At 42.6% G+C, this 18,571-nt stretch overlaps 1 protein-coding gene across 2 annotated transcripts in view; it reads right to left on the reverse strand.

Annotated features, from left to right (window-relative positions):
* Positions 1–945: 945 nt before the first annotated feature.
* ZSCAN20 (zinc finger and SCAN domain containing 20) overlaps positions 946–18,571 on the reverse strand; it is a 29,313-nt gene continuing 11,687 nt past the window's right edge. For both annotated transcript variants that reach the window (XM_004371971.2, XM_023727262.1), the window contains 6 exons: positions 11,358–11,541; positions 10,796–10,872; positions 10,396–10,480; positions 8,473–9,162; positions 3,995–4,423; positions 946–3,223 (listed from right to left, as the gene is read on the reverse strand). In XM_004371971.2, the coding sequence (XP_004372028.1) occupies positions 1,956–3,223; positions 3,995–4,423; positions 8,473–9,162; positions 10,396–10,480; positions 10,796–10,872; positions 11,358–11,541 (2,733 nt within the window). In that variant the 3' untranslated portion in view covers positions 946–1,955. The remainder of the gene's footprint in view (positions 3,224–3,994; positions 4,424–8,472; positions 9,163–10,395; positions 10,481–10,795; positions 10,873–11,357; positions 11,542–18,571) is intronic.

Genomic DNA, 18,571 nt, shown 5'->3' on the forward strand with positions numbered 1-18,571 from the left:
GAAAGGGGTTAGGGAGTGATTTTATTCTGTAGGAGTGGCAAATCTCTCACTGACTTCCTCACATGTGATTCATAGAAAGTTCCATTCTTCAAGGTTCTATCATGTCCTTTATCTGATAGGTACTCACCAAGTCCAAAAGATCACCCAGGTATGAATGGCATTCCAGTGTTACAGGTGGATGCAGGAGAGAGGAATTTTTCTTTAAAATCCTATGGAAGCACAAGTCCTTAGCCAACATTTTTAAACTCTTCTAAGGAGAAACTCTGGGTAGCCAAAGTGCTGCAGATTAGAAAACCGTACTGTATTAACCTTCCTGATTTGGCCTGTCTGCGTAGGACATTGGTCTTAAGGGCCAACACTTAGAAAACTCTGGGAAGGCCTGAAACAAAATGGCTTAGGATAAAACTGTGCCAAGAACTTGGAGTTCAGAATAGTGTTCAAAGCCCAGCTCCTTTCACCCTCCCTTCCACTTCAGTTTTGGCACAGGGATCAGGAACAAAGCACAGCCATACCAAAAGGGAAAGGATCAGAAGGCAAAAATGCAGGTATGAGTGAGCAATGACAAGGAACCCTAGGTTCCTGTAAGGTTTAACCTATGACCAAACCAAGCACAAGAAGCAGCAGGATTGCCCCCCACGCCCCGCCTCACCACCTGGAGTAAAAGCGAAACTCTGAAACGTATTTCCTTAGCCAAAGCAGAATCTCAATGGAAGAAACATCATCATGACTACATATTTTTCCCAGTCTCAACCCTTCTATATCTCCCATCCATATTAAAGATGGAAATTCACATCAAGTGTTTTGATATAGTTCAGCGTCGCTCAAAGCATTTTGCCAATTCTGAATGTCCTAAGTCCTTTTGAGTCTCAGTTCCATATTTGTTAGAAGGAGAATACATGATTCTAACAGGAAATGCAGTCTACAAAGTGCTTTGAGATCCTGGCACCTGAGATACCTGCCTTAATGGGGAAGGGAATTCAGTACAGAAGAGCACCTAAGGCTCTGGAGAAAGACAGATCTGGTTGAATTCTGCCTCTGACACTTTCAGATGTGTGACCTGAAGCAAGTTATTTAACTTTCTTGAGTTTCCTCCTCTGAGAAGTGAGGAGAATATTAGTACCCATCTCCTGGGGCTGCTGTGAGAATTAAATGGAATGAAGTAGATAGTGCTTTAACACCAAGCCTACCAAAAAGCAAACGCTCAATAAGTCCTGGCTATTTTTGCTATTAGTAATGATTTAGTGAGGTCACTATTGTTCCTACTCTTTGCTGAGCTCATGGTGGCCTGCTTCAGACCTCTGATTCTCAACTATGCCCATCTCACCACAGTCTCAAAGTTCTCCAGTGACTGTAAGCCCCGACTGAAAGTCGCCATGTATGAGAACCACGGCCGATGGGGTGTGTATACAAACAACAGTGTGAACGCACACCAAAGGTTTGGATCTATGCTCAAGATCATTGATTTACCTCTGGAGGCCGTAAGTTACCAGTGTGGCTCAAACATTGTTAAAGCTCTTAAAATCTGACTCATTGCGACCCCATGCACTACACAGCAAAACTGCTTCATAGGGTTTTCTTGGCTATTATCTTCATGGAACCAGTTCAACAGGCCTCTCTTCCCTGGCGTCGATGGGTGGGTTCGAATCACAAATCTTTAGGTGAATAGTCAACCATTCGTGCCACCAGGGACACAACAGCAAATGTAAGGACTACCTGAGGATTGTGTGTGGGTATTTTATAGGAGAAAAACAATTCACATTTAAGAAAAGTGCCTTCAAATATAGATCCTTAGTATCTGTAATTCACTTCCAAATTAGTAGTATTATACCAAGATAACTTCCTTAGGCACACACTAAGCTTAAAAATTGAGAATGTTTCTTTCAAGCATACATCTTAAGATCTTGGGAGTTTTAAATATACATTTCTCTCTCTTTTGTTGTGGGGGGAGGTGTCTCCTATGATGTTTTCCCTCCTGAATGGGTTCTCCGATGGGCACTGAAGTGAGAGCTGTTGTTGAAATCTTTGCCACACTCAGTGCACTTGTAGGGCTTCTCCCCAGTGTGGATTCTCTGATGAATGATAAGACTGGAGCTCTGGTTAAAGCATTTCCCACACTCTCTGCATTTATAAGGCTTCTCTCCTGTGTGAATCCTCTGGTGAGTAATGAGATTAGAACGGTCACGGAAGAATTTCCCACACTCGAGGCATTTGTAGGGCTTCTCTCCTGTGTGCACCCTCTGGTGTGTGATCAGCTTGGAGCGCTCACTGAAGCACTTCCCACAGTCTCCACACTTATATGGCTTCTCCCCAGTGTGGGTTCGCTGGTGGTTAGCCAGGGTGGAGCTCTTGCTGAAGCTTTTCCCACATTCAGTACACTCATATGGTTTCTCTCCCGTATGGATTCTTTGGTGACTAATGAGGGCAGAGCTCTTAGAGAAGCTTCTTCCACATTCAGAACATTGATAAAGTTTTTCCCCTGAGTTGGTGATGTGCGTTCCAGGAGAATTTAAGTTCTTACTGACACTGCTTCCACTTGAAGGTTGTTCAGGAGATGTCTCCTCTGTAGAGTTTCTCCAGTGAGCACTAAATGATGAGCTTTGGCCAAAGCTTTCCTCAGGCTCACTACAGTTGCCAGGATTTCCTCCAAAGTGGATTCTTTGATGTTTTAGCAGGTTTGAGCTCTGGTTGAAGCTTTTCCAACATTCCCCACATTTGTAGGGTTTTTCCCCAGTGTGGATTCTCTGGTGAGTGACAAGATTGGAGTGGTCCCTAAAGCTTTTCCCACATTCAAGGCATTTGTAGGGCTTCTCTCCAGTGTAGATTCTCTGGTGGGTATTGAGGTTAGAGCGGTCACTAAAGCTTTTCCCACACTCAAGGCATTTGTAGGGCTTCTCACCTGTGTGGATCCGCTGGTGAGCAATGAAGTGGGAGCTCCGACTGAAGGTTTTCATGCATGTGTCACACTTGTAGGGTTTCTCTGCCAGGTACAAGCCTTGATGGTCGATAAGTTTTTCTAAGTCCTCTTCAGAAGAAGATTTTTCCCACTGTTCCTGAGTGGGATTTCCCCACTGTCTTTCACTTTCATTTTCATTTTCACTATCTTCCTCCCAGTCATGAGCGTGGAGAACATCCTCTGCAGTGCATTTTGATAATGCTCCAGGAAAATCCTCAAAAATTTCCTGCTCTGAAATCTGGTCTTCATCCTCATGCCTCAATTCAAAACCTGAAAGAATGAACAGAAATGTGGTTTTGTTCATTCATTAGTTAGCATTTATTTATCTATCTGGATCTTATATCTTGAGGAATCTCTGGGTGGCACAAACGGTTAAGCACTCAACTACTAGCCAAAAGGTTGGCAGTTCGAATCCGCCCAGAGGCTTCTCAGAAGACAGGCCTTGTGATCTTCCAAAAGGTCACGGCCTATGGAGCAGTTCTACTCTGCACACATGGGGGTTACCATTAGTCGGAATCGACTGAACAGCAATTAACAACAATATCTTGTGGATGTGGTTAACCTGAGCTTGTATCTTGCATCTTATGAATGTGGCTAACATTAAATTGATCAAGTTTTGCAGCATACACGCATTTCTGACCTACAAAGCCTGGGACATGAGAAATGGAGCCTGGGACATGGTGACCCCACTGAGGGAGCAATGAGGCCCAGCCTGAGCAGCCAGCCAGTCAGCTTCCCTGGCCAACTGCCCTATCTCACTATTCAATAATAAACACCTCCTTCTTCTAATCAATAGTATTCAGTATATTCCGTGGCACATGAGATTGAGTAAACTCTATAACTACCCAGATGCATCCCAGTAAAATCTAGACTGACTGGCTGCTGTCTCATTTGGGGGATCACACTAGGCCAGACACTGGCTAATCAGAGCAAAGCATAAATCATTTTCCTATTTAGTCCCATTCTCTCTTTGGTTTGGTAACAAAAGATAATGAGCCTGACTTCCTCACTTTTTCTGCATGCCTATTACTCCAGGCTTACCAGTGTCCGGGGTTTTAGGACATGGGGTTGGAGGTTTGATGACATCTTCATCTGCCATCTCGTCCCAGGCCTCCTGGTCATCAGCCTCCGTACTGTTCTGTCCAGACATGAGGAGGCCTGCAGCCTCCCTCAGGGTCCCCATGGTTCTAACCGCAGTGCGAGCCCTCATCAACGAGTCTAGTTCCTCATAGAAGGGGCACGTCCCTGGTGGGTGGCTGCTCTTGGCTTTCCGGTAGCTTCGAAGGAGGTTTTTGAATCTGTAGCGACACTGTTCCAGTGTCCTCAGGAAGCCCTGCGCACACAGCCGCTCTGCAATAGCCCGGTACACCTGGCTGTTCTGGTGACAGGTGCGAAGTTTTTCAGAGAATGGGGACTCGCTGAGAATTGCCAGGAAAGCCTTGGTCTCTTCGTAGCCCCAGTGCACACCTGCTGTCAGGAGCGAAGAGTTCAGAGCTGTGAGACTTAATGAGATTAGCCTAGGTCATCATGATTGGGGTCACCTGCCCTGCTAAATGTCCAGAACACAGGTATCTCAGAAACTGCCCAGGTGCCTGGGGCACCAGCAAAAAATATACCCTTGCTTCTCGAAGGTGTGTTAGGAAGATCAGCCAAACCTCCCCCTACCCTATTCTAAGAGATTCTATAAACACTTAAGAGTCTCAGCTGAAGAAGAGGACTTAGGAGGCAATATTATATCAGTTGACCCCACCCCCCTAATTCTGCTGATTGGTTCAGGGAAAAGCCTGTAATTAGGATCCAAGAGCTTCTCCCTGGATCTGTTACAATAAACATCCTTTATTTACTTAATCTAAATCTCTACCAAAGATACACTAAAGCGCTAACCACTCACTAGATCAATTCCAAATTCCTGGACTACTCCAGGTTTCCTACCAAAGTTATTTGCTATGTACTCCCTTAGAAAACCACTTTCAAATTTCTGTCTAGGTTATGCCTGGTTTGCAGTTGAGGTATCCGAGGTTTGTCTCACCTTATCTACTGAGCCTCAACTGCTATCATAGCCAACATAAGCCTACTACAAAATTGAGTCAGAGAAGCTTGGGTTCAAATTCCAACTTCACCACATCCTGGATCAACAACCTAAGGAAAGGACTACTTAATTTCTCTGAACCTCTATTATCTTGACTGTAAAATGAAGACAATACCTACCTACTTCATAAGGTTATTATGAAAATGACACGAGACAACAGCCATAGAATGTACTACCACATAAGCTTGTAATGTATGATATACCACACAGCATGGGTCCCCTGCCACTGCACACGTGTATATCTCATCTATGCAAATGGCCTTTAAGAAGGGGTTGTCTTCAATAGCCAACATCATCCTAAATGGAGAGAGTCTGAAAGCATTCCCTTTGAGAATGGGAACCAGACAAGGATGCCCTTCATCACCACTCTTATTCAATACTGGGCTGGAGGTCCTAGCCAGAGCAATTAGGCTAGCAAAAGAAATAAAGGGCATCCATATTGGTAAGGAAGAAGTAAAAGTATCTCTATTTGCAGATGATATGATCCTCTATACAGAAAGCCCCAAAAAATCCACAAGAAAACTACTGGAACTAATAGAAGATTTCAGCAAAGTATCAGGATATAAGATAAACATACAAAAATCAGATTCCTCTACACCAATAAAGAGAACTTCGAAGAGGAAATCACCAAATCAATACCATTTACAATAGCCCCCAAGAAGATAAAATACTTAGGAATAAATCTAACCAGAGACGTAAAAGACCTATACAATGAAAACTACACAACACTACTCCAAGAAACCAAAAGAGACCTGCATAAGTGGAAAAACATACTTTGCTCATGTGAAAATGTCATACCTTGCTTCAACATTATGAAAATGTCAATTCTACCCAAAGCGATCTACAGGTACAGTGCAATCTTGATCCAAATTCCAACGTCATTTTTTAATGAGATGGAGAAACAAATCACCAACTTCATATTGAAAGGGAAGAGGCCCTGGGTAAGTAAAGCATTACTCAACAAGAAGAACAAAGCGGGAGGCCTCACACTATCTGATTTTTAGATAGTAGACAAGAATTATCTTAGGTGAAGGGAAGGACAACACACAATACAGGAGAAGTCAGCACAACTGGACTAAACCAAAAGCTAAGAAGTTTCCTGAATACAATCAAACACTTTAAGGGACAGAGTAGCAGGGGCAGGGGTCTGGGGACCATGCTTTCAGGGGACGTCTAGGTCAACTGGCATAACAAAATTTATTAAGAAAATGTTCTGCATCCTACTTTGGTAAGTGGCATCTGGGCTCTTAAAAGCTAGCGAGCGGCCATCTAAGATGCATCAATTGGTCCCAACCCACCTGGAGTAAAGAAGAAAGAAGACCACCAGAGACACATGGAAACTATTAGCCCAAGAGACAGAAACGGCCACATAAATCAGAGACTCCATCAGCCTGAGACCAGAAGAACTAGATGGTGCCCGGGTACCACCAATGACCACCCTGACAGGGAACACAACAGAGTCCCTGATGGAGCAGGAGAAAAGTAGGGTGCAGAACTCAAATTCTAGTAAAAAGACCAGACTTAATGGTTTAACTGAAACTGGAGGGACCCCGGAAGACATGGCCCCCAGACTCTCTGTTAGCCCAAAACTAAAACCATTCCCAAGGCCAACTCTTCAGACAAAGATTAGACTGAACTATGGGACATAAAATGATACTCGTGAAGAGTGTGCTTCTTAGCTCAAGTAGATACATGAGATTAAATGGGTAGCTCCTGTCCGAAGGCAAGATGAGAAGGCAAAAAGGGACAGGAGCTGGTTGAATGGACACAAGAAATCCAGGGTGGAAAGAAGCGTGCTATCACATTATAGGGAAAGCAACTAAGGTCACATAGCAATGTGCGTATAAATTTTTGTATGAGAAACTAACCTGAATTGTAAACTTTCACTTAAAGCACAGGAAAAAGAAAAAAAACTGTCAAAAAAAAAAAAAAAAAGAAAGGGCTGTCTTGCATTTTCTATATGTTCCCCAGTCTCCGGCTCAGGGTCATCACACAGCAAGCATGCAGTAAGACTTGTTGCTTGGTGTCAAGAATCTGCAGCCAAGAATCTCAATTTCTCCTTCCTACGGAAGTCTTCTAGCTGACCCTCCGGCATCTTAGAGACCTGGTCACATGGCACACCCTTGTCACTGCCCTTCAAAGTTGTGACCTTAAAGGGCCACCACTAGCTACAGAACTAAATCCAAGTCTTCTGTATGATACTCAGACCTCACTACCTACTCCTACCCAACATACATCTCTACTCCTGCCAAGCTACTCCCTACGCTATTCTCCAAATACACACTACACATTCTTGCCTCCAAGGCCAATAGCAGAGGAATGGTTGAGGATACTATGGAAAACCACTTCAATGGAGTATTTGGCAGCCAATAAAATGGATAATTATGAAGACTGTAGAGACACTAAGCAAGAGAGGGTAAATAACTTGCCAGTGTCACACAGCTAGTAAGTAGCAAAGCCAGAAGTCGAACCTAGGCAGTCTGACTCCAGGGTCTGTGCTCTTATCCACTATGTGATGCAAATTAAGATAAGTCATCCATTCATCTGTTTACCAAATACTTCTAAAGTGCTCACGTTGTGCCAGGCACTATGCAAGGCATGCTGGATACAAAGATGGGACATAGTCCGTGCCCTGGAGGGGCTGACAATCTAGTTCACACACACATATAACGCTAGGTGGGAAAGAAAGATAATGTATTATGATTACACTATGTAAAAATGGTGTTTATATAAGGACAAGAATAGGGCACGGGAAAATGGAAATAGTTTAATTTCCATTAAACTATTCTGGGATTCTAGATAAATTGTTTACCTAAATTTATTATCTGTGAAATCATGGGTTGATGTGCTAGTTGTACTTTTTCTAACACACATTAAGAGAAATACATGACTATTAAAATTAAAGGTCCACTCATGTAACATGGAAGCAGCTGTGTGGTGCAGTGGTTAAGCACTCGGCTGCTAACCAAAAAGTCAGTGGTTTGAACCCACCAGCCACTCTGTAGGAGAAAAATGTGGCAGTTTGCTTCCATAAAGATTACAGCCTTGGAAACTCTATGGGACAGTTCTACCCTGTCCCATCGGGTTGCTATGAGTCGGAATCGACAGACAGTAACAGGGTTTTTCATGTAACACCTGTGATCATCTCCATACTATCAGTGACGTACTTCTGGAAATACTGGAAATACTAGATTAGCTCTTTCAGGCCCTTTAAGGCTTTAAAAAAGTATGTTTTATAATTAAGAAAACATGTACAAGAAGAGCTATCATAGCAGAAGAGAACAGGAATTTGACAATGACCTAAAGAACTGAACATCTTATTCCAGTGACAACAATGCAGGCTTGTAGTATGTGCCCTGACCTCAGGGAGCAAAAGTTAAGCTGGCAGGAGGGTTGGAATCTGGATTCAGTTAAACCCCCATGTTCTTACCAATACGACTCTGGAATAGAGCTGGGCCCCCTGGAATCCTGGGCCCCTGGACGGACTCATCAATGGCCAGGTCATCACCATTACAGTCTTCTGCTGTTTCCTCGGGCTCCCAGCCCCCTTCCTCTTGCTCTTCTACCTCTGCATCACTATCCCCCAGCCTACGGAGTGCCACAGCCTCTCCTGGGCTGTCCGTGGCTCTAATGGCGGTCCGAGCCCTCACTAGGGCCTCCAGCTCCTCATAGAAGGGGCAGGTCCCTGGCGGGTGGCTGCTTTTGGCTTTCCGGTAATTCCGTAGGAGGTTTTTGACCCTGTAGCGACACTGCTCTAGTGTCCGCAGGAAGCCCCGTGCCCTGAGCCTCTCTGCAATGGCCTGGTACACCTGGCGGTTCTGGTGACAAGTCCGGAGCTTTTCAGAGAAGGGAGACTCACTCAGAATAGCCAGGAAAGTCTTGGTCTCCTCATAGCCCCAGTGAACACCTGACACCTTCATGTCTTCCACATCCCATTGGTATTGTTCTTCCCAGGTCCTTGAGTCCTTCCAGGCCAATGTCTGAGCTGATTTTGCTTGTTCATTACCCAGGTTATAATCTCCAGCAGTGTTCCTTTTCCAAGAACTTATAATGTTTGGACCCCAAAAATCTCGTGCTTGCTTTCGTTGGGAGGTGCTATTTGGTTTTGAAACTAGAACTTCTGTACAAAAGGAAGAAGAGAAGTGATTGAGTAGAAATGACCTGCTGAGCAGTGTTTGTCCCTGAAATTTTTATCCTTTCCCTGTAAGAGGCAGATGAGAAATTCCCATGTTAATCCCTTAAAATGTCTGTGGAATAGTAACAGCCATTTTTTTTTGTCACTCCCTTAAGACTCATGACTTTGTGAAATCTATGGAATTTCAGAGACAGGAAGAAGAGTTGTGCTTTGCAGCCAACACTGTGATGACAGGAACAGAGTGTGCCTGGATAGAGCCGACAGGGTGGCTTCCAAGAGCCAGCTCATCACCTTCATCACCTCAGTATACTCAGCACGGTCCAGGGGTGGGGCCCCGGCCTGCTGTCTCAGAAGTCCGATCTTTTCAGCACCAAACGGGAGCCATCTCTCAGGGGCACACTCAAATGAATAAAGTCCATGAGATGGATACATTAAACCACAATGAGAAATAAATAAATGCTTGAAGTCCATATGACCAGCACAATCTCCTTTCTTGTAGGCACGCCTACATGGGATGCGAAGTAATGAGTCATTTCTCTGGGGAGTCTAGTATCAGTATGAGGGAAGACACATGAATGGGAGAAAATAAAAGACTATGACAGGTCTGACTCATGGTTAAGCTAAGATACTAGAAGCTTGTTGGCTACTTACTTGACAGTGGAACCACTTTTTTCACACATCTGGGGAAACTGTTCAAAGGAACAAACTTTGAGAAATGCTGAACTAGATTATCTTTGAGACTCTTTTAGCTCTAAACTCTTTTTCACCTATTTTTTTCTTCAAGTATTTATTTTAATTAAAGGCTTCCTATTTTGTTACAGCTGGGAGTTGCTGGGTCAGCAGTCTTTTAAACATAGCTAACTGGTTTAAAAAATAAGGAAATTTATTTTCTCATTCTTTTGGAAGTTCAGAAGGAGTGCATGCTGTAACCACAGTACAAATTAGCCTGGTGATGTCATCACAGACCCAGGTTCTTTCTTTCTCTCTACTCTATCAGCCTCAGGATCAGCTTCATATTAAAGCTGTCTCGTTTCATGGTCAAAAGATAGACACCAATGGCAGATGATGCCATGAGATTCTCGGGAGGAGATACACACACACATACACATACACATACACACACACAGAAAGAACCTTTCCTCCAACCACTGAATTCAGTCTAAAGGGAGTGACAAGACACTCTTTGGGAATAGAGTGTACAGGACATTGTTTCCTTACCCAGAGACACGCTGTCCCTACAGTCATCTCTTGAGGGGTCCTTGCAGAACTCCTTCTCAGTGTGTTTTCTAGGTCCCAGGGCTTCCTGTGAGATGCACAAGAGAACACCAATGACAACTGTGGCAACTCAAATGTCACTGTCTTTTAAAAAGCCTGGGACCTCTACCAGGCCCCCGAAAAGATAATGGGAATACAGGGGTACCACGTGTGAAGCTAGCATCATAAGGCACAGCAAGGCCAAGGAGAGAGAACTGGGGGTGGGAGGGACAGGCTTCCAGGCAGGGCAGCCCCTGTGCTTATGCCTGTTGCTGAGGGGTGGCCATGGGGAGAGAGGAGGAGCACTGGGGGCAGGAGGACCAGAGTAGTGCTGACAGGCAAGGAAGAACAAGCAGCAGCTTACCTGGGACTCAGTGGGCACCTCCCAATGGCCAATGCTCCCCATCTTCGGGAGAGTAAGGAGGTGAGAAGTGAGGACAGCTGAGGAGAAGAAAAAAATCTCTGAAACCCAAGCTCTGGATTCCAAAGAGGTACTCTCCCTCTCAGGTCCAGTTTCCAAAAGTCATGCTTAGATCAAACTAAGACTCTCTCTGTGGCCCGTACAGATTTCTCCTTTTACTTCCCTTCTAGAGCGTCTAGGTCCTAAGCTGCCTTGAGTGATATGCCATGTGTGAGATGCCAGCCTGGAACTCCCACAATCGCTACCCGGCTGCGGCCCCAGCCTATACCTGCTGCATGACTCTGGCTACAGTTGGGTGTGCTCGGGTCACTGGGAGCTTCATCCTCTTTTCTAATGCTTACTCACTTACTTACCTTCTCAGTAAGTATATCCATCAGACGCTAGTCTATGCCTTGACTTGAAATCTGTATTTGCTTCCTCCCTAGATACCCTTTCCTACCATCCAGCCCTTTCCCCTGAGGGAGAAGGCTCCATTCCCAGTGCTTCCCCAGTTCTTGGTACTCACCTCTCTCTTTCAAAGACTGTGGCACCATCTTGGTGTTTAGGTGCTTGGGAAGGTCAGGATTTTGATTCTTCACCCACTGCTTCTGGGACTGTTCCTCAGGCCAGTGATCCTCTGGCTGCAGCTGGAAGTTCCGTGATTCCTGCATTGCCATTAAGGACCTGGTCTCTGCACACAATTCCAGTTCCTACACACAGACAGCCAAAATTCCCAATCGTTGGTTCTATAAGACCCACTGTGGTAGGGCAGGGAATGTTATCTTGAGTACAACTGTGGTCCAAAAGCTAACAGGTGTTTTTAAGGTCCAAAGATGGCTTAAAGGATGACTATAAGCCATCACACTGACTTCGGCAAATAAACAAGCATTTATAACACCAAATGAGTGCCGTCTTGTTCAATGCAGGGAGGGTATACAAATGTTTCAATGAGCTTGCCACTGTTCAAAACATTTGTGAATCATAAGGTGATGAATTATGTAAAATGTGACATTAAAAAAAAAATCCCTAAGCATCAAAACATTTAGATAACCTTTTAAGTTATCTAAAAAGATAAAAGTATATATTAAAAGAAAAAGGGAAGCATAAAAAAACATAAAAAATAGATAAAACACTAAATACAATTGCTCTAAAAATCCCTGCTGAAAGATAAAGAAAATTTAAAAGTAAATATAAAAAAAGAGGGAAGACAAAGAATTAAACATTAAAAAAAAAAAAAAGTATGTGCTGTTTAAAAGGGCACATCTAATCCTAAAAACCGAAGAATAAATAAGGCTCTCTATCTCAATACAGGAGCCCTGGTGGTGCAGTGGTTAAGCGTTCGCCACTAACTGAAAGGTTGGTGGTTCTAACCTACCAGCTGCTCCATGGAAAAAAAGATGTGGCAGTCTGCTTCCGTAAAGATTTATAGCCTTGGAAACCCTATGGGGCAGTTGTACTCCATCCTATAGGGTCACGAGGAGACGGAATCGACTTGATGGCAACAGGTTAACTCAAAAGGAAAGCAGAAGTGGCTATTTTAATTTCAATGTAAAATTTTGGGCAAAAAAGTACTCAAAGATACAGAAAATACACATAAAATAAAAGAGAATAATCAATTAAGAGATAACTTGATTAAATTCTTTTGTGCCCTAAAACACTGCAAAAATATACAAAACAAAAATTATTGGAAATACATAAGAAATGGACCCAAGCCAACTGTTATGAGCTTCTTAAGCTATGCAGTAACCATGGGAGCTGAAACAGATAAAATAATAATAATAATCAAGAATATAAACAATGGAATGATCTCGTTGGAATTACTGAATACTGAACTTTATACCCTACAACACCACCTTTAAACACTGGGTGACAAAGACATGCTCAATAAAAACATTTCTGATTCCTCTTTGGTAATGACTTTATGGGTGGAGTGGTTAAGCTGTTGGCTGCTAACCAAAAGATCAGCAGTTCAAATCCATCAGCCACTCCTTGGAAACCCTATGGGGGCAGTTCTACACTGTCCTATAGGGTCACTATGAATCGGAATCAACTCGACAGCAGCGGATTTGGTTTGGTTTTTTAAAAGCCATACATAGATTTAAGGCAGAATCCCCACTCCCCTGGCCTTATCTTTCCATAAAGGAACTTCTACTAGGGTAGCCCTCTTCCTTTCCCCACTCATTCCCTCCTCCCCAAAGGACAGAGACTGCTTGTGTACTTGGCTTGTGTAGTTGGGGATAAAGAGCTGAGCACACCCCACCCAGCCCCTCCCCCTCTTGGGTCACAGCAGGCCCTCAGCATGCACACTGGTCTGCTCCTCCTGGAGCGGAGCTTACTAAAGCAGCCTCTCACCATGAAGGGGGAACTGAAGAGAGAGAGAGAAAGGGAGGAGGGCGGACTGGAGGACTAGAGGTTCAATCCAAGAGGCAGGTATTAGCAAGCCACATTACCGAATTCAGCTTTATCAAAGATAAAGCTAATATCTGATTCTCTCTCTCTCTCTCTATGGGTTCCAAATTTAGAGGTAGGGGCCAAGGTGTCATTTCCTGGTCCTAAAACCCCAACAATATAGCAATTCCAATGCTTTGTAGAAACATCTAACTTTTGGAATAGGTATATACTCACATGGTTCAAAAATAGAAAGATATATAAAGGTACTCAGTGAAAAGACCGCCCTCCCCCTGCTTCCCATCCCATCTGCCCAGTTCCTGCCCTGACTCCTCACCACAGGTCACCGCTGCTCTTCCGCATCCTTTCAGAGCATCTCTAACTACATACAAGCAAATACAAATATATTCTTATTCTTTCCCCATTTGTTCACAACAGGTATTGACTATACAATACACTGACCCTTACTTTTTGACACAGTAACATCCATCACTGTCAACTTACTGCCAAACTCAGCTCCAAAAATCTTTTGCTGATCTGAAAACTCAAATCTTCTTTCAAAGATGGGGATTTTTTTTTTACCATTAAGAAGATATACAGGAATGGGCCATGAGCATCAAAGGCCATTCCAAATGAGGAGATCCTCCAATGTCCTGGGTAGCTTCATAGGGAGATAACATCTGCTCATCAACATTCTTATATGATTGTTTAAAAATAACAACAACAACAAAAAATAATAATCACTTGGTTACAGTGACAGTCTACAGAGGAACTGTGTGACTAGACCCAACAATAACGTTTACTCCCGACCCTAGCTCCTCCAACTATTACCATCCCTAAGCAAAGATTCTGATTCCAGAGATGGCAGTTGTGGACACAGAATGAAGTAGATTCAAGAGATAATGAGAAGACCAAAAAAAAAAAATCAGAGGATACTGATTAGGGGTAGGGATGAACAAAGAATCCATCAAAAATGTCTGTGTACCTGATGAGGAGACAGGTTCTATAAGATGGTGATGACAGAATAAACAAGCTAGAAATCACAAAACATCAGAGCTGAAAGATCCCGTTAAGAAAATAGCATACAGTCCCTTTAGCCCAGTAGGTCCCAACTTTCTTCGGGTGGTAGTTCTCTTTGAAGAACACAAATAATATATTTCATTCCATTAGTAAGATCTGGAAGAATTTTACTTGCAGAAAATATAACTAAGTTATGTACCTTGCAATACAAGATAACAAGCTACAACATATGTGCCCCCAAAACCAAGCTCCTTTGCTACTTACCCATTTGTTTTGACATTTGTGAGCACCCGGGAGTATGTAGAAAAATTGAAAAATGAAAATAAAAATCACAGGAGAAAAATATATAACAGATAAGACTGCATTGCCTTATTTTTTCTCAATTTTAGAAGCAGTTCAAGCTTTAGTCAGCTCACAGGGGCATAATTTGGGAACCTCTGCTCTAGTTCAACCCCCTCACTTTACAGACGAAGAATCATAAAGACCTTGATTGAATTCAATTCTCATCTCTGGGTCTCAAATTCTTCATCTTTCAGCTCTGAAGCCCTAAGACTTCCATTTGTTTCTTTACTGCCACTTAAGACAAACAGCTGGTTTCTTTAAAAGAAATAATATGGGAGATGGTGTGGCATATTAAAAAAAGGTACACCCTCTCATACTTACTTCTATAACTAAATATTATTCTTTCTGTATATTCAATCAGTTTGTAAAGGAATCCAAACAGAAAAGCTGTAGACATTAAGCCTTTCTTCCCCCAATCTCACATCTGTATAGAGCTTCTCAACAGATAGAAAAACCCCACCATTTGCAAAGTATACCATATATTCTCAAACCTATAATTTCCCCTGACAAAGTGCAACTAAGAATAATATCACTACATGTAAAAAGGAGAGTAACAGGATTATGCTGAGATGAGGGTTCTGGGTGGCTGGCAGCCAGCTAAAGGACTTGTACTACATATACCAGCTTCAATGCAAGATTCGAAATTTGTATCACAACAAAATTATATCATGGGCCTTCACAGTCTCTTCCAAATTGTTGAAACTGTGAATGTTAAATCCATGATACTTTCACTTGCCTTATCTCGGCTCCACCACTTAATTATATAAACTTGGGCAAGTTACTTACCTTTCTGTGTTTCTTAACCCATTTGGAAAATGGTAATTAAAAACAAACAAGCAAACAGTTGCTGTTGAGTTGATCCCAACTCATGGCGACCCCATGTACCAGAATAGAACTGCACTCCATAGGGTTTTCATGGCTGTGTCCTTTCGGAAGCAGATCACCAGGATTTTTTTCTGAGTTGCCTCTAGATAGGTTCCAACTGCCAACTTTTTGGTTAGTAGCCCAGCGCTTAACCCTATGTGCCACCCAAAGACTCCCTGGCGATGATAATAGTACTACCTTATTGGATTGCTGGTTGAGTAGATGATACACATAAAAAGCTTGGAACAATGTCTGACACAGTGAGTACTCAATATTGTCAGTTAATATCTCATTTGAGCCTCACAACTCGGAGGTATTTTAATTCCCATGGTTTTGCAGATGAGGCATCTGTTGTGTAGTGGAAAGAACGATGGACTTGGAACCTAAGGATCTGGGTTTAAGCTCTGGTTCACTAGCTGAGTTTTGTGAGCCACTTGACTTTTGGGAGCCTTGGTTTCATCTGTAAAATGGGGACAATAATACAATTTCTGCCTATCTACCTTATACTGTCAAAATACAAACAGATCACGTGTGTAAAAACATTGCGTTTAGTGCAAAACACAATACAAACTAAATAAATAGTTTTAGAGTACTGGTTATAAGCACTGGCTTTAGGGTCAGGCTGCGTGGGTTCAAATGCTGCTCTACCATCTGTAGCTATCTGACCTTGGGCAAAGTACTTATCTTCTCTCTGCCTCAGTTTCTGAATCAGTAAAATATGGATAACAGTCACTATGCCATTAAATTGTTGAGAAAATTAAATAAGGTAATACACGCATAGCACTTAGTGCCTGGTACATAACAAGTGCCTGATAAATGTCAGTTGTTCAACAGACACATAGACCAATGGAACAGAGTTGAGAATCCAGATGTAAATTCATCCATCTATGAGCAGTTGCTATTTGACAAAGGGCCGAAATCTGTTGAATGGGGAAAAGACAGTCTCTTTAACAAAGGGTGCTGGCATAAATGGATGTCCATCTGTAAAAAAATGAAACAAGATCCATATCTCACACCATACACAAAAACTAACTCAAAATGGATCAAAGACTTAAATATAAAATCTAAAACAATAAAGATCATGAAAGCAAAAATAGGGACAAGGCTAGGGGCTTAACACATGGCATAAATAGTATACAAACCACAACTAACAATGTACAACACACACCAGAAGAAAAATCAGATAACTGGGAGCTCCTAAAAATTAAACACTTATGCTCACCAAAAGACTTCATCAAAAGAGTAAAACAAGAATTTACAGAGTTGGAAAAAGTTTTTGGCTACGACATACCCAACAAGGGTCTAATCTCTGAAATCTACAAAATACTTCAACACCTCAATAATAAAAAGACAAATAATCCAATTAAAAAATGGGCAAAGGATATGAACAGATACTTCACCAAAGAAGACGTTCAGGCAGCTAACAGACACATGAGGAAATGCTCATGATCATTAGCCATTAGAGAAATGCAAATCAAAACTATAATGAGATACCATCTCACCCTGACAATACTGGCACTAATCAAAAAAACACAAAATAACAAACGTTGGAGAGGTTGCAGGGAGATTAGAACTCATATGCATTGCTGGTGGGAATGTAAAATGGTACAATCACTTTGGAACACGATATGGACGTTTTCTTAAACAGCTGGAAATAGAAATACCATACGATCTAGCAATCCCACTCCTAGGAATATACCCTTGAGAAATAAGAACCATCACATAAATAGACATACGCACACCCATGTTCATTGCAGCCCTATTCACAATAGCCAGAAGATAGAAACAACCTAAATGCCCACCAACAGATGAATGGATAAACAAATTATGGTACGTACACACAATGGAATACTACGTCACAATAAAGAACAATGATGAATCCACAAAACATCTCATAACAGGGATGAATCGGGCGGCATTATGCTGAGTGAAATAAATCAGTCATAAAAGGACAAATATTGTATAAAACCACTATTATAAGAACTCAAGAAAAGGTTCATATACAGAAAAAAATAATCCTTGATGGTTTTGAGGGTGGGGAGGGAGAGGGAGGGAAAATCACTTACTAGATAGTAGACAAGTGTCAACTTTGGTGAAGGGAAGGACAACACGCAATCTGGGGGAAGTCAGCACAACTTGACCAAAGCAAAGGCATAGAAGTTTCCTAGACACATCCAAACACCTTGAGGGACCGCTGGGGCTGCAGGCTGAGGGCTGGGGACCATAGTCTCGGGGGACATCTAGGTCAGTTGGCATAACATAGTTCATAAAGAAAATGTTCGACATCCTACTTTGGTGAATAGCATCTGGGGCCTTAAAAGCTTGCAAGCAGCCATCTGAGATACATCTGTTGGTCCCATCCCATCCGGAGCAAAGGAGAATGAAGAAAACCAATGACACAGGAAAAACACTAGCCCAAAGGACTAAAGGACAACATGTACCAGAGCCTCCACCAACCTGAGCCCAGAAAAACAAGATGGTGCTCAGCTACCACCACCAAACTATCTGATAGGATCACAACAGAGAGTTCTGGACAGAATGGGAGAAAAATGTAGAACAGAATTCAAATTCACGAAAAAAGACCAGACTTACTGGTCTAACAGAGACTGGAGGAACCCTTAAGACTATGGCCCCAGGGCACCCTGCTAACTTAAAACTGAAATCACTCCCAAGACCCACTTTTCAGACAAAGATTAAAACCCAACAACAACAACAAAAACCAAACCCATTGCCATCAAGTCAACTCCAACTCATAGCGACCCTATAGGACAAAGTAGAACTGCCCCATAGGGTTTCCAAGGAGAGGCTGGTGGATAACCACTGACCTTTTGGTTAGCAGCCAAATGTTTAACCACTGTGCCACCAGGGCTCCAAGACAAAGATTAGACAGGCCTATGAAACAAACAATAACACAAGGAACGGGCTTCTTAGTTCAATCAAATATATGAGACCAAATAGGCAACTCCTCCTGCCCAAAAGCAAGATGAGAAGGCAGGAAGGGACAGGAACTGGACAAATGGACAAAGGGAAACTGAAGTGGAAAGGAGGAGCAAGCTGTCACATTGTGGGGAGCACAACCAATGTCACAAAATAATATGTGTATAAATTTTTGAATGAGAAACTAAC

This window comes from Trichechus manatus, unplaced genomic scaffold (genome assembly GCF_000243295.1).
Source record: "Trichechus manatus latirostris isolate Lorelei unplaced genomic scaffold, TriManLat1.0 scaffold00015, whole genome shotgun sequence".
In the NCBI taxonomy this organism is placed as follows: domain Eukaryota; kingdom Metazoa; phylum Chordata; class Mammalia; order Sirenia; family Trichechidae; genus Trichechus; species Trichechus manatus.